This window comes from Danio rerio, chromosome 4, assembly GCF_052040795.2.
Source record: "Danio rerio strain M-AB ecotype USA chromosome 4, GRCz13ab, whole genome shotgun sequence".
Lineage (NCBI taxonomy): Eukaryota > Metazoa > Chordata > Actinopteri > Cypriniformes > Danionidae > Danio > Danio rerio.
In genome coordinates this window covers 13,207,267-13,222,915 of record NC_141024.2, presented here as the reverse complement: position 1 = coordinate 13,222,915, position 15,649 = coordinate 13,207,267, and the positions used below count along the sequence as shown (strand labels likewise).

Here is a 15,649-nt window from a genome sequence, read left to right as displayed (position 1 = left end):
ATTTAATTTAATTTTGTTTTGTTGTTTTTTTATTTTTGTTATGTGTTTTGTCATGTTTTATTTTACTTTGTTTTATTTTATTCAAATTTTTGTTGTGTGTTCTTTTAAATGATTTATTGTATTTTATTTTATTTAAGAAAATGTTGAAGTTGAACATAAAACATTTATCTGCATCACCAAAAATCTATATTGGTGAAAAAAAAAGTTTAGTTTTATTTTTGTTACAGAAAACAACTGAATAGAAAATAAACTCGGATCCAGCATCCTGAGATTGTCAGTCAACCTTTTCTGAAGCTCAGAAACACTTTTTCTCCCCAATCATTTGTAGCAAAGAAACATTTTGCTTTTTAAGCATTTCATGTTCTATTTGTGCCCAATTTGTGGAAAGTGCCAAATGCTTTTTGCAGAGAGAGAGAAAAAAGAGCAGAAGACACAAAGAAAGCCGCCACACAGTGCTAACACAATAAAACTGTATTACATTTGTGCTTAAAATGATTACAGTACAGTATGTACACGTCCTAAAAATAAACATCTCATGCTGAATAACACATAAAAAGAAAATCCATATACAATAGCAAGCAAAAAGGAATATTTTTTTTTGTTTTAAATATATACAACCACCATATACAAATTAAGTCTGTCTTCATATTTTTCTCTAGGCTATATTCCCTCGGTTCCCAAAGGTAATCATAGCCCATAAAAGGATTATCAACATTGTAGGCTACAGTAGTGATTTGCGCTTGAGAGTCGATAGTAAACAAAACCCGGTAAAAGGCAAATCCTCCGACCAGGTATTCTCCAGTAATGCGACCTGATTGTGTTTAAACAGGGTTCTGATCATGGGCCGCTCAAAAGCAACAAAAAACAAATACGAGGTGGTGTTCGTCACGTCTGGAGGAGATGCTTGAAAACTCTTCAGGTATAAACATGTCAGGGACGAGCCTTGAAGTACACGCAATGACGAAAAGCCTATTAAATAAATACAGTGAAGAAACTAACTCATAGTTTCCTTTGCACAAATGTTCGCATCGGGTCTTTTTAAGTATAAAAAAGTCATAATGTCACCAATGAACTTGCTGTTAAAGATGTCGAAGGCCAAAGATCAGTTCGAAGCATTTTAATCAGGACACAGAGTAGCTCCGCCCACTGTGAAATCTCATTGGTTCTCATAACTATACATTACACGTCAAAGATCTCCTGATTGGCTGTTCGTAATTACTCCAAATCCCGGTTCAGATGTAATGCAGACGAAAGAAATCACAACGGACAATGAGAAAACCCATTGAACCTGAGATCTTATGATCAATTTTTGTTTTTACAACATAATCTTCACCCTGTTAATGGCAATGTGGGGGGTTTGGTGTTTGTGTTCACAAAAGTCTGGTCTTCATAAGGCCGTCAGGCATTGTTGTTAAATCAGAACCACAGTCTTGGTCCTTCTTCGAATGTTCTTCCGACTTACAAAAAAAAAAAAAGTCTCTATGGCTAATCTGTACAGTACACCGTCCCTTTCTTCGTATATACAGTGTGATGTGGGGGCACAGGGGCTGGAGAGGACACTAGTGCTTTGTGTGTCTGATTGCATGTCCACTTCAAGTCCTCCTGTGAGCTGTGAAGTCGCGGGATGGTCAGCGGACCTGCGGCGCGTAGCCCTCCTTCATCAATCCCTCCTCGTAGTCTGTCTGACAGAGGATCATGTTGTTCTTTAGGAAAAACTTGTCTCCGACGCAGAACCTGCAGGGAGGCCAAACAGAAACACAGCGTTTACATATCTGCATTCAGTACAGTACAACCTGTGTTCAGAGTCAGGGGGTCTTTCTTAAAAAAAAAAAACGATAAGCAGATAAGTGCTTCTTCGCCTTAAATTTTTCAGTTTAAGTCAGAAGATGTTTTATAAGCATGGTCATTGACTCCTATAGTATTTTAGTTTCCAACATTCTTCAAAATATTTACGTTTGTGTTCAACAGAAAAAAAAGAGGCTCATGAAGACTTGGAACTTTGAGTAAATTAGATTTTTTCATGTGAAATATTCCTTTCATCTGCCAAAAACAGAATTGATTTTAAAGTTCCTTTTTTTAGTTCTTGGGGAAGTAGACACCTCAGTACCACTCTAAAAAATGCTGAGTTGTTTGTTGTAACACAGTCAGATCAAATACGCATCAACTTTTAATTTTAAATAACGGTAATTTTTTCCAATTTAATTTAAATTGTTCTTTTTAACTCGATGGTCCATATTTGACCCAATGTTGGGAGGCAGCAACCTGCATTTTTTTAGGGGGCATCTGAACTACTGCGTCTGTCAAAATCACTCAGATCCATGTTTTCGGATTTACTTCATGTTGCTAGAACTATAAAAAACAGGGATGAGTAGTCTCATAGCTTACACTGCACTCTCAGAAATAAAGGTACAGGAGCTGTCTCTGGGGCAGTACCTTTTCAAAAGACACATATTTGTACCCAACGAGTCTACAGTGGTTCCCCAAACATCAATATTAGTGCCCAAATGTACCTAAAACACCTTTGAGGTACCATTATGCACCCTTTAGGTACAAATATGTAGCTTTTGAAAAGGTACCACCCCAGTGACATCTCTATACATTTATTGTTTCAAGTATACCTTGTAATACTTATTGTATACATATTGTTATACCTAGTAAGACCTTGATTAGTTTGTTCAGGTCTGTTTGATTAGGGTTGGAGTTAAAATCTGCAGGACACCGGACCTCCAGGAACAAGTTTGGTGGCCACTGGCTTAAGAAGTCTAATAAAATTGACCATAAAATGTCTTAAAAAAAATAAAAACTGCTTTCATTCTAGCCAAAATAAAACAAATAAGACTTTCACCAGAAGAAAAAATATACTATAGGAAATACTGTTAAAGTTTTCTTGTTTTGGGAAACAATTTTGACCTTAATTTTTTTCTTCTGGGTTAAATCTTGTTTGTTTTATTTGGGCTAAAATAAAAGCAATTATTATTATTATTATTATAATTATTATTATTATTATTATTATTAATAGAAACAAATCTTTTCCACACTCTTTAAAGCAACATTAGGTCAAATTAACATTATTACCAATTTTAGATTATGGGGATTTAATTTACAGATCAGCTTCAAAAACTCTCCTTCACAAACTGGATGCTATTAACAATGCAGCAATTCGTTTTGTTACTGGTGTGCCATTCAATACTCATCACTGTCAATTGTGTTCTTTATTGAATTGGCCTTTGGTTTCTGTTCATTTACAAAGCTCTTATTGGGAAAACTCCACAATATTTACAGTCACTTCTTAACATTCAGAAAACATGTTGAAATCTGCGCTCTAGTTGTTCTATTAACCTTTTCATAAGTTCACACTTCATTTGGTCGCGACTCTTTTCCGTTTTCTGCTGCTGCTGCTTGGACCTTAAAGCTCAACACTTTTATAACTCAATCCAGTCAGTAGTACTGTGCTTGTTTTTAGTTTTTCCATGGTTTTATATATTATCCTTTGCATTTGTGACATTATTGTTTTGTGTCTCTGTGGCTTCATATCTGCTTTATATGTTGCCTCTTGGCCAGGTCGTCATTGTAAATGAGAACTGGTTCTCAATTGACTTACCTGGTTAAATAAAGGTTAATAAATGTACAGTATATAGTTCAAAATCAAATCAATTATTACTTGTTTAAAGTGTTTGCAGCCTGTTTTCAAGTTACTTTAGTCCATATCAGTTGTTCCTGTAAAAAAGTGCTATATAAATACACTTGTATTGTATTGTATTGTAACTTTAGAGGGACGCAGGAGGACTCATTACCAGCGAAAGTTGCAGGCTTCCCCACAGACTCGCATCTCGCCCCCTCAAATATTAGCGTGCGTTTTCCTGCGGACACGTCGGAGAACGAGCATCTCCAGAGTGAACCTCGCATCTACTCCACCTGCAGCTGTTTCATAAATATACCCCACAGACGGAGCGCTGCCTGACGGGCCGCTGTCTCACTTGACCTTTCAGAAAGCAGATTATGTTGGTCAGGCAGAGGAGAGAGACAAAGAAGGCGGTGGAGAGGGAACCAAAGCGAGCGCTCTGTGTGTTTAGGTGTCCTGAGGGCCGCTTATCTTGCTCACAGCGAGAGTTCGACAAGGTCGGAGCCAGCGCTTGTGTCTACTGGCCGTACTGTTCCCTATACCGAACTCTCCCGCCTGTGGACCAGGAGAAAAAAACGATGTGTTCTGTTGGTGCCATTTTAATGATTAGAAGTTTGCATCGGAATGCTGTGTTTGGCAAAAGTTAGGCGCTCGCTTTAAAGAATAGTTAGAGGAAGAGTTCATCTCGAGGTAAAGTCAGCAAGTACTGTTTTCACAAAGCGTGTTATTAGTCTCGTTGTGAACATCTATGTGTATCGTCTTCAGTCTTTATGAGGCTTTTTAAGCTGCGTTAGCCTCCAGATTTACAGGTACTTGAGAATTATATACTTTCTTTATCATTTGTTTACATTTACACCGTAAAATGCTGGGTTTATCATAATCAATAATTGTTTACACAGTTGGCATTAAGAAGGAACATAGAAACATTATCTGACTAACATCTAGCAGCTAAATGTGACTCTAAAAATATTTAAAGGCTTTTATTTTTATAAACAGCGCAGATGTGAATGTGTCTGAATGTTCTGATTGACTGGAGTAGACGTCTCACGTCCGCGCGTTCTTGACGTAAACACGCTCTTTCCGGCAATTTCCCTTCTGCTTTCACTCAGAGCAGCATTCCGACAAATTACCGGCAATGTTACAACTTCTCTTTCCAGAAAATTACAGAAATGAATTTACTGGTATTTTCAAAATGGGCATGTTTACACATGATCCCTTTAATTAGCCTGTAATTTTTCCAGAAAGGTCTGTATGTGTAAAAGGGGCAAAATCCTTTGTTGTCCCAACACAAATCGATTAACTTAATTATTTTTACTTTACTTTAACTTTAATAAGATTGAAAAAAAAAAACAATTAAGTTGTCCCCCCAAAAACCTCAATAACTGTTCATTCTGCTCATTTATATAAGAGCAAGCTGCAAAAATTTTTTTTTGGGTGTAGTAATATTTTGTGAACAAGTCAGTCTGTGTGTGTGTGTGTGTGTGTGTGTGTGTGTGTGTGCTTTTGAGGTGATTAGAGAAGAGATTAATGGTCATGTAATCACAAACTAATTTGAACTAAGAAGTTAAACCAAAAAGTAGCTTGAGAGAAAAAAATTACGGAAATATTAAATGGGCAAAATAAATAAATAAATAAATTATTAAATAGAACCGTTTGCCATTGAATTTCACAGAAAATGATTTAGACTCATCTTTTGTTTCTTAAAAACAGAAGTAAATGTCAAAGCTACAGTGAAGCACTGAATGGGGCCAATTTTAAGCAAACATTTGAATCTTATAATAATTAGTTGATGTGATAGAAAAAAGTTTAATACGGATGTAATCGCAAATTAATTGCATATTAAATTTAACTAGTTCAAAAGTTCAAAACCAAAAAGTAGCTTCAGAAAAAAAATCTATGTAAAGGAGATATTAATGGGGAAATGAAGAAAATAATTTAACTTAGATCAAATTCAAGCATTTTGCAGTTGAATTTCACAGAAAATCATTTAGACTTGTCTTTTTTTTTTCTTAAAAACAAAAGTAAATGTCACAATGAAGTTCCAATGAAGCACTTACACTATAAATTAATGTGGCCATCTTTTAAGCAAAAATGTAAATATTATTTTTATTAATATTATAAATAGTTGATGAGATAGAAAAAGTTTAATACTCATGTTCTCATAAACTAATTGCATTTTAAATTTAACTAAAGTTAAAACCAAAAAATAGCTTTAGAAAGAAATATAAGGAAAAACAAATATGCATACAAATAAATAAATGAATGAATGAATGAATGGATCAATGAATAAATAACTAAATAAATAAAATAGTGTTTGAGAATTAAGACTCACTTAATTCTGCTCATTTTTGCTGCCATTCTAGACTCTGATGTTATAGTAAATAAATGTGTTTTTCCACACTAAAATGACCTCGTTGGATATTATTGATAGTGTATTTTGCTATCAAAATTTCACTTTCAATTCTATCATAAGTGATAAGACAATGACTGAATATAGTGTGAATATACCCTGCACTACCGGGCATCACACAGATGTAAAATTGACGTTGGACTCCAACAGAATAACTTTGAATGTTGGTTGTGTATGAAAGTCGTGTTGACGTCGGAATCAAACGTCAGTTAGAGGTCAGACTCCAAAGTCACGATGAATTTTAGTTGGGTAATTAGGCCAACTCAACATAAAACCAACCAAAGATAAATGTCAATGATGTTAGACTTTGATGTTGTATGGATGATAAAATGATGTTGGATTTTCGTTAGTTAAAGCAAAAACCTAAAACCAATCAAATATCAACGCCAGCTGACGTCAGTATCAAACAGCAAATTGACGTGAAATTTTGGTCACTAACGCCGCAATCAAAATTGAACTAAAGATCAACATCATATGAGGTTGCTGGGTACCAACTATCAATTTAGCTCAATTTACATTCAGATTCTATCAAAAGTCCTCAAGATGATCTGAAAGTCTTTGCTCAATATAGTGACTAGCATACTTTATAAACCTCCCTCTCCACCATGCGCTCCAGAAAACTTTTTTTTTTTTTTTATTCGTCACACACACACACCAATGTCAACCGGAAAGCCGCAGCCATTAGTCTGGCCCAAGTATCAACAAGTAATATCCATTAATCGCGCTTGTTGACACGGTGATTAACACAAAGCAGAGGTGTGCTTAATGTAATGGTGTCATTCACTCCAATAAAAACGTCCTGTTTAAATGACACATTCTTGCCAGGAATCCATTAGTGTCTGTCTTTTCTGACATCCTGGCCCCTCTCCACCTCCTCTTCTGAGCACCTCCATCTCTCGCTTTTTCCCTCGGCTAATAGGATCTCTCTGTGTTTATTTACAGCCTGTGTTTTTCGGCTCCCTCTTAGCCTCGTCGCCGCCCCGCTCCGCTGCGCCAAATTGTTTCTGCTTGGTGAAATGTCAACAGCGTTTGTGACATCTGTGTGCCAATTATGACGAGGATATTGCAGTCAGCCCATCAGAGGTAGCGGTAATAAATGCCCTTGCGCTGCCCTCCGTTTTTCTCTCCTCGTGCAGTCATTACCGATCGCCACATGTTTCCCGGCACCTACATTAGCCTTAGTTTGATGCGTCGCCCCCTTTTCAATCTCTCCTCCCAGATGAGTTCGACTTCAGATTGCTTTAATTGCTTTTTAGTATTTCCCATCAAGTGGAAGCGGGGGAGAAAAAAAAAAGTAAATGCATTTGATCTAGTGTTTGCTCAGGTGTGACCGGAAATTTGGGCCTTTTCATACAGTTTCCAAAGCAGTCGTTTTGATGATTTAATTGAGGGTGGTTAATTGTAATGAAAATGCTGAGATTAAAAGTGAACGCAATTAATAGAGGCTCCTAACCTGTTGGTAAATTACATGAAGTATTTAAAAACAAAGTTTGTTAGCTGGTTGCGTTTAAGCATTGAGTCGGATGAATAAACTAACAATGAAGAAAGACTTGTTTGTTTATTTTTGGATTTAAAGTGAATGTACACGAATAAATAAATTATGTATTTATTAACTAACATTACAAAAATGCTTTAAAAATGTCTGAGGCTGCATTTACGCTGCACAGATCGGACATGGCCCATGTACATGTAAGCAGGAACAAATGACATGAATTCGATTTACTCAAATCCGATTCAGGCCTTGGTCATATGTGGAAATTTATCCGATATGAATCGGATCTGTGTTCTCGTGTCTGCAGTGTAAACAGATCGGATTTTTTAGCCTGATCTCACAAGGAAACGTAAGTAATTTCAGCCTGATCTCACGAGGAAACATGAGTTTTTTACGGTTTGTCAGTTTAGTGGCTAATTTGTACAAATTCGTTCAAGTTCAGTCATACGAAAATGTATGATTTTAAAAAGGAGGTGTAGCACCTAACCCCACCTCTAACCCCAAGTGTCATTGGCTGATGAGCAAATCGTACTAAATAGTATGAATTAGATCATTTGAATTCATACGACTTAGCCACTAAATCAAAAAGTTTTGAATTGCCGTGAGATTGTGTTGGTATTTTATGTTTTGTCACCTTAGTGACTAATTCGTACGAAAATTTATGATTTTAAAAAGGAGTCGTGGCTCCCAAACCCACCCCTTTCCCCAACTGTCATTGGATGATGAGCAAATCGTACTAAATTGTATGAATTAATCCTACAAATTGATACGAATTAGCCACTAAATCAAAAAGTTACAAATTGCCGTGAGTTTGCGTTGGATTTTTAACTCAATACAAGTCACACGTCATTAAAAACCGTAGCGAATGACATCAAGGCTGAATATGGAATTTTCTTAATAATATTTGTAAAAAAAAACTTAACATATTTTATTATAAATGCAATATGAGTGTATATTTCAAAATGAGTGCATGTTTTTACCAAAACTTATGTTGTTGTTTTTTACTGAGCGTGCGTGTAAAACAATATAATTTGCACAAAAAAAAAAAAAAATTCTCTAAAGAAGTTGTTAGTTGGATGTTTTACGTTATAACTAACGTGGTTCAAAATGGATCTGCAACAAAGCAAATATTATTTTGGGAAACACTCCATTACATCGTTCTTTCCCCAAACAATGGACCGTTCTATGATAGTTCATCCGAGAGTTATGTTAATGTTTGTGAAACGCACCCTAATTAACTTGCTTGAATTTATTTATTTATTTATTTATTTATTTATTTAATATTTATTTTATTGCTGTGAACTTTATCATAACAATATTATTATTATTATTATTATTATTATTAATAATAATAATAATAATAATAATTATAATTATTATTATTATTATTATTATTATTATTATTATTATCATTAATAATAAATTTATATTAATATTAAATTAATGATTAATAGGCAAAATTAATTAATTGACCCCCTGTTTTTTTATATTAAAACACCTATAAATTCTTGGCATCATTCCCTCTTATTCCCTTTCTTTCATTTCTCCGCCGTCGCCTCTCTCCTTTTCCTCAGGTGTGACAGTAATGATGAATATGTCTATTGAGACCCGTCTTGTTAAAGAAAAGATGGCTTCCAAGGCAGTGGACTTAATGATGTATGGCTTCGTCAGCTATTTGCCTCTGAGGTCTGTGTTAACTAGAGTAGTAACATTCCTCTTCTGTGAAATAACATGCTGGCGCTGAGTGGAGGAGCGACGACTTGAAAGAGCGAAAGGAAATGAATCACGCAGGGAGGTCTATAGACTGAGAGAAAGAAACTCGACGTCATCGCATTAGAAAAGGAGATTGAACTGAGCCCATCTGCAGCGGTGTCTGCAATGTAGGACAGGATCAATTCAGGGGTCACGAGTCTGTTCGGATTCACAAGCTCTCGATAGGATTCTTGAGTCAAAATAAGATCACGTCTTTATTTCAGATTTATTTTCATTTCATTGGGATATTAAAACAGAACATACTCGTCTAATTCAAAGTTTCAGATTTTATTATGTTAAATATAGCTTTTTAAAGTCAGTTTGATTACGATAAGTTAACCACATATAAACTTAGTCATAAAAACTATCTTAAATCAGTTTCATTAGGCTACAATAAGTTAACCATGTTTTAAAATATTTAGGTCATATGAGCTATCTTAAATCAATTTAATTACAATAAGTTAACCAAATTTCAACTTAAGTCATACAAGTTGTTTTAAGTCAGTTTAATTACAATGATTTAACCACGTTTCAATTTATTTAAGTCACATAAGCTGTTTTAAGTCAGTTTAATTACAATAAGTTAACCAAGTTTGAACTTAAGTCATATGAGCTCTTTTAAGTCTGTTTTATTACAATGAGTTAACCACATTTCAACTTAAGTCATACTTAAATCAGTTTAATGATAATAAGTTTACCATATTTCAACCTATTTAAGTCATAACAATGTGTTTTAAGTCAGTTTAATTACAATAAGTTAACTGCGTTTCAACTTAAGTCATGCAAGCTATCTTAACTCAGTTTCATTAGGCTACAATAAGTTAATCATGTTTCAACTTATTTAAGTCAAATGAGCGATCTCAAATCAATTTATTTACAATAAGTTAATCACGTTTCAACTTAAGTCATACAAGCTGCTTCAAGTCAGTTGAATTACAATGAGGTAACCACGTTTTACTTATTTAAGTTACATAAGCTGTTTTAAGTGAGATTAATTATACTAAGTTTACCATATTTCAACTTAAGTCATATGAGCTCTTTTAAGTAAGTTGAATTACAATAAGTTAACCACGTTTTAACTTAAGTCATGCAAGCTATCTTAAATCAGTTTCATTAAGCTGCAATAAGTTGACCATGTTTCGACTTATTTAAGTCATATGAGCTATCTTAATTACAATAAGTTGACCATTGTAATTAAAGTTGAAACTTAAGTTATACAAGCTGTTTTATGTTAGTTTAATTACAATGAGGTAACCACATTTCAGCTTATTTAGGTCACACAAGCTGTTTTAACTCAGTTTAATTACAATAAGTTCACCAAGTTTCAGCTTAAGTCATACAAGCTATCTTAAATCATTTAAATGATAATAAGTTTACCATATTTCAACTTATTTAAGTCATACGAGCTGTTTTAAGTCAGTTTAATTACAATAAGTTAACTACATATCAACTTAGTTATAAAAGCCTTTTTACATCAGTTTCATTAGGCTACAATAAGTTAACCATGTTTCAAATTATTTACATCATATGAGCTATCTTAAATCAATTTATTTACATTAAATTAACCACATTTCATCTTAAGTCACACAAGCTGTTTTAAGTCAGTTTAATTAAAATAAGTTTACTATATTTCAACTTATTTAGGTCATAATGAGGTGTTTTAAGTAAGTTTAATTACAAAAAGTTAACCCCATTTCAGGTTAAGTCATACAAGCTATCTTTTATAAGTTTCATTAGGCTACAATAAATTAACCCTGTTTCAACTTACATGAGTCAAATGAGCCTGTTTTAAATCCGTTTAATTGCAAATACATAACCATTTTTCAACTTATTAGGTCATACGAGCCATCTTAAATCAGTTTTATTATAATAAGTTTCAAATTATTTTAATCATACAAGCTGTTTTAAGTCATTTGAAAAACTTGGTTATACCACTTTAATCAATTCAACTTAAACATATGTTTAAATTCAAGGTCGGTCATAAAATAACGCAATAACTGACAGCTAGAATTGAGGTTTGCAAATGTCTCTGAGAGGACGCTGCCGTCATCTATGCTGTAGCTTAAAGTTACCGCAGCCTAATTTGGCTCAGACTGTCCGACAAGGACAGTGACCCGTACCGGTGACCCTCCTGCCCTGCCGCCCTGCTCTGGGTGTCCCATGGGGCCGGTGAGCGGCACGGCCCGGCCTCATCACCGGGTACTGGGACTCATGAGCTGGGCTGATGAGGCCTGAGTGGACGACAGGCTCATCGATTAACTGTCCCTTTAGGGCTGATCTGTGGCTAACGGCCGGCTGGAGTCTCCAAACCACACAAAAACACCGCACTCACGCTCACGGAGCTCAGCAAACAACCTCAAGCTGCATGAGCACAGTCACAGCCAAAGACATGCATATTCACAGCAGGTTAAATATGGCTGTGTGGGACAATGGGATGGTTTATGGATGACATGGAGCAGGAGTGTACTGCACTGACATCTATAGAATGAAACAAATGTTTACACTTTACTCAAATTTAATAAATACTCTTTTTTTATATACATTATTAATTCACTTACTGTATGATTTACTAATTTTTATGTAGTGGCAAAAAATTCAATTTAAGGAATATAGTTATAAATGACCCTTTCACTATCTTTCAAAAGCTTTTTAACGTAAAATAAATATAAATATGAAGATACATTAGTAAATATGAAGCTTTCCTAATGCAATCAACAATATCTCACGCCAATTCATTTAGTTTTGATTTAGTAGATAATTTGTATGAATTTGTATGATCTCACTCCTACATTTTAGTACGGATTTTTACATTTTACGTTTTTAGTTTGCTCATTAGTGATGGTTGGGTTAGTGGTGGGGTTTAGTGCACCATCTCCTTTTAAATATCATACATTTTCATACATCTCAACTCGATTTTGAATGAATTAGCTACTAAATTGACAAAACGTACAATAGTTACATTTACTCTTGAGATCAGGCTGAAAGTAATACATTTCGGCTGTGATTTTAATAATCTTAAACATCTCGTTTCTTTGAAATGTGCATTTTTATTTGAGGTTTGATGTAATCTCAACCGTAACTCGAAGAGAGGGTGGGAGATAGTATAGCTCCTCCTCCTTTTTTCAAAAACAGCCAATAGCGTTTTGTTTCATCACTGCTCTGCTAGTGAGGGTGGTTAAGCTTAAGTGCATCAAATGAAAAGCAAATGAAAAGCGTTTTGAAGGGGGCGGGGCATGTCAGATACTAGAGAGCATGTGATTGGTTATGATGTGATGAGAAACTGAAGTATGAGGTGACTTGAATAAAACCATCGATTCATTTAGGCCAGGGGTGTCCACACTCGGAGGACCGGTGTCCTGCAGGTTTTAGCTCCAACTTACCACAACACACCTGCAAGGATGTTTCTAGAAAGCTTAGTAAGAGCTTGACTAGCTAGTCCAGGTGTGTCTGATTGGGGTTGGAACTAAACTTTGCAGGATACCGGCCCTCCAGGAGTAAGGACACCCCTGATTTAGGCGGAAGTGACAAACTACAAGCTTTACATGTTTATGTCAGTTTTATATCTTCTAAACGTGAATTGTGTCACTGTTTTGGAGCACACTAGCTTATAGATATCTTTAAAACTAACAATGCTGATGCTAACATCTAAAATAAACTTTATTTTAATTTCATGGGACCTTTAAAGTGATGGGCTTTTCATAATTAAAAGCACAGCTCTCACCGAATCACTTTTAGTTAGTCCATAGTCCAAAATAAATGTAATCAGTGACTCATTCTTTATCCCTTTTTGCAATTCATGACAGTTGGAGGCTTTTAGCATTTTCTGAGCAACTGCACTTCTCTCAACTCAATCCTTAACAATCATATGACAATATTTACCTTTATAATTATCATTGTTTTATGGAATCCAAAGAGTTCCAATGGATCCTTTCATCATTTAGTTAGTCCGCAAATACGTTTCACTCAGAAGCGTTCAGAAAAGAGGCACCTAATTCATAATCAAATGTCATTTTATTATGTATAATACTTTTTGATGGCATTAAAAGCCTAGCAGCCACATGCCTCAAAATTGAAGAATAACTCGCTTAAGACTGATGAAATGTTTTTCTCTGCTACTCAGATGTGCTATACGTGAGCCAGACAGACACAGTTCAGCAGTCGCTTTGTGGAAATGAAGCTAATCACGCTCAGTATTTAATGGTGCTTTTGTGCGGCCTGGCTAATGAATCGACTGTGTAGGAGATGATGGCCTTGCTGATGTGTGTGGGGGAAAAGCAGGGGTGGTCCAGCTGTATTAAAAGCTCGATTGTCATAATTTAAGCATCAAACGCTAATGTCGGGACATTTCTGACCCTCGTGAAGGAGCATAATTACACGGCGTGACCTCCGTGGACCCGCTAGCCTGCTCTAAGCATCAGAATGCCTGTCCCATGTCACTGGCGACAAGGAGAGCATTTGGTAAGATGGATTAGATGGCTCTTTTAAAGGCCACGGCCTCTTTAATATTGTTTGAGGAGGGGAAATGAGAAGGGAAGAGAGCTGTATATGAAAGTAGACAGAAAAAAAAATGATGAAAGTGGAAAAACTACAGTCAGTGCAATGGAAGCAAGTAAATAGAAAGCATTTGATTGGATAAAAGTCGGTGAGTAAATGATGACGGAATGTTCAGTTTTTGGGTGAACTGTCCCTTTAAGTGTTTCTCACATTATTGACTAATCAAATTCACAAAAAAGAAAAGGGGGTGGGGCTTGCTTCTAGTGCAGGATGACTCATCATTTCTTCTGACTGTAATTATTAGCTAATATCATAGCTTTCTCAAGGCTACAATTTATTTACTAAAAACATATTTAAATACCATTTATATTCATCATTTTTAAAAAATATATTTGTTTAATGACATTAGCTATATTTCCATCCACCTATATATCCACCTTTATGCTCATTTTGAATATGCGTATAAAAACACGGTTGATGGAACCGCCATGATGGGTTTAAGTTTTGAAAATGCGCTTAAAAAACATATGCGAATAACTGAGTAGGATAAACTTTTTAATCGATAAGATGCGCATAAACTGCGATGGAAACACTTTTACTGAACAAATTCCAGTATGCGCATTAAAAAAGGTCATGTGATTATGTTATTAGAGATCATGTGTGAATAAACAAACCAGCAGGCTGACTATATTGTAAAACATTTGAAATGTTGTTTTGCTCATTCTAAAACGTTGTAACCGTTTCAATATTAGTGTTATTGTATTATTAATTACCTTCAGAACTGTCAAGACTGTCTGAGCTCCATGTCTCACGACTTCAAACGTCGCCGTGCGTTAACTACATGTCAGGATTTCCTTCTGAGGTGCAAGTCATGTATTAAATGAAGGAAAGATTCATTCAGCTTCTCCTACCGCAGCAGATTCAGTTTTTACAGTTGATATTTGGCACTAGATAATCAGGAAGTGACGATTTTGTTCGGTTTGACTCGTTAGATGGAAACACTGCTTTATTTGCATGTATTTTATGCGATAATCCAGTTTTGCGCATGGAGTTAATTAGCATTTTTGATTGGAAACATAACTAATAACACAAGAGACAACAGATTTACTTTTGGTCAGTCTCATTAAGAGTCTCTCACAGTATTGACAAAGTAATTAATTTAAAGAAAGGGGGTGGGGCTTTCTTCTTGTAGTGCAGGATGACTCATTATTGCTTCTCGATGTAAATATTAGGGGTGTCACGATTTAGATTTTAAATCTAAATCGATCGAAATTTATGCTCAATTTCGATTATCGAATCAAAAAATAGAATCGTCGATGCTGCCACGCCCCCATGTGACGTCAGCTTGGCTTGCCAAGCGGGGAAAAAAACAGGCTTGTTGAAGTGCTTAAACTTAAACCCTCTCCTCTTTCAATGAAGTCGCCGGTGTGTAAGCATTTGGATTTCCAGTGAGTTATGTTAACAACCTTCGTGTTGTCGACAAAAAAAAAACACAGTTTTGCAAGCTCTGCTATGTTCGTATTACGTACGGTTCGTCCGATAGACAACACCGGCATCGCGATCCTCCGCCCGCCCCCGTTGCAAATCCGCTTGCGAAAAGTACACACTCAGGCCCTGTTTATACTGTCTTTGTTTTTAAATGGCATTTTAGAACGACAACGATTTGACATCCACAGTGGCGTGTAGCATTTCTGAGCAGCCCTCCTTCCTCTCTACCTCTGAAAATGCACATCACGTGACCACACAGACGCACATACAGCCATGCGCTCGAGACAGCAGGTCCAGGCAGTCAGAGGACTGCTTCAATCTTTCACTCACTTGTACTTGGTCATTTTAGCGAACACCTCAGATACTGTTGGCTGGTTCCTGTTGGTTGTGC

The 15,649-nt window shown here is 35.6% G+C and overlaps 1 protein-coding gene across 17 annotated transcripts in view; it reads right to left on the bottom strand.

Moving 5' to 3' along the window:
• Positions 1–456: 456 nt before the first annotated feature.
• Positions 457–15,649, bottom strand: part of lmo3 (LIM domain only 3) — a 67,049-nt gene continuing 51,856 nt past the window's right edge. For 9 of the 17 annotated variants that reach the window (XM_087246742.2, XM_087246739.2, XM_087246743.2 and 6 more), the window contains 1 exon segment: positions 457–1,734. In XM_087246742.2, coding sequence (XP_087102868.1) covers positions 1,629–1,734 — 106 coding nt within the window. In that variant the 3' untranslated portion in view covers positions 457–1,628. 17 annotated transcript variants of the gene reach the window in all.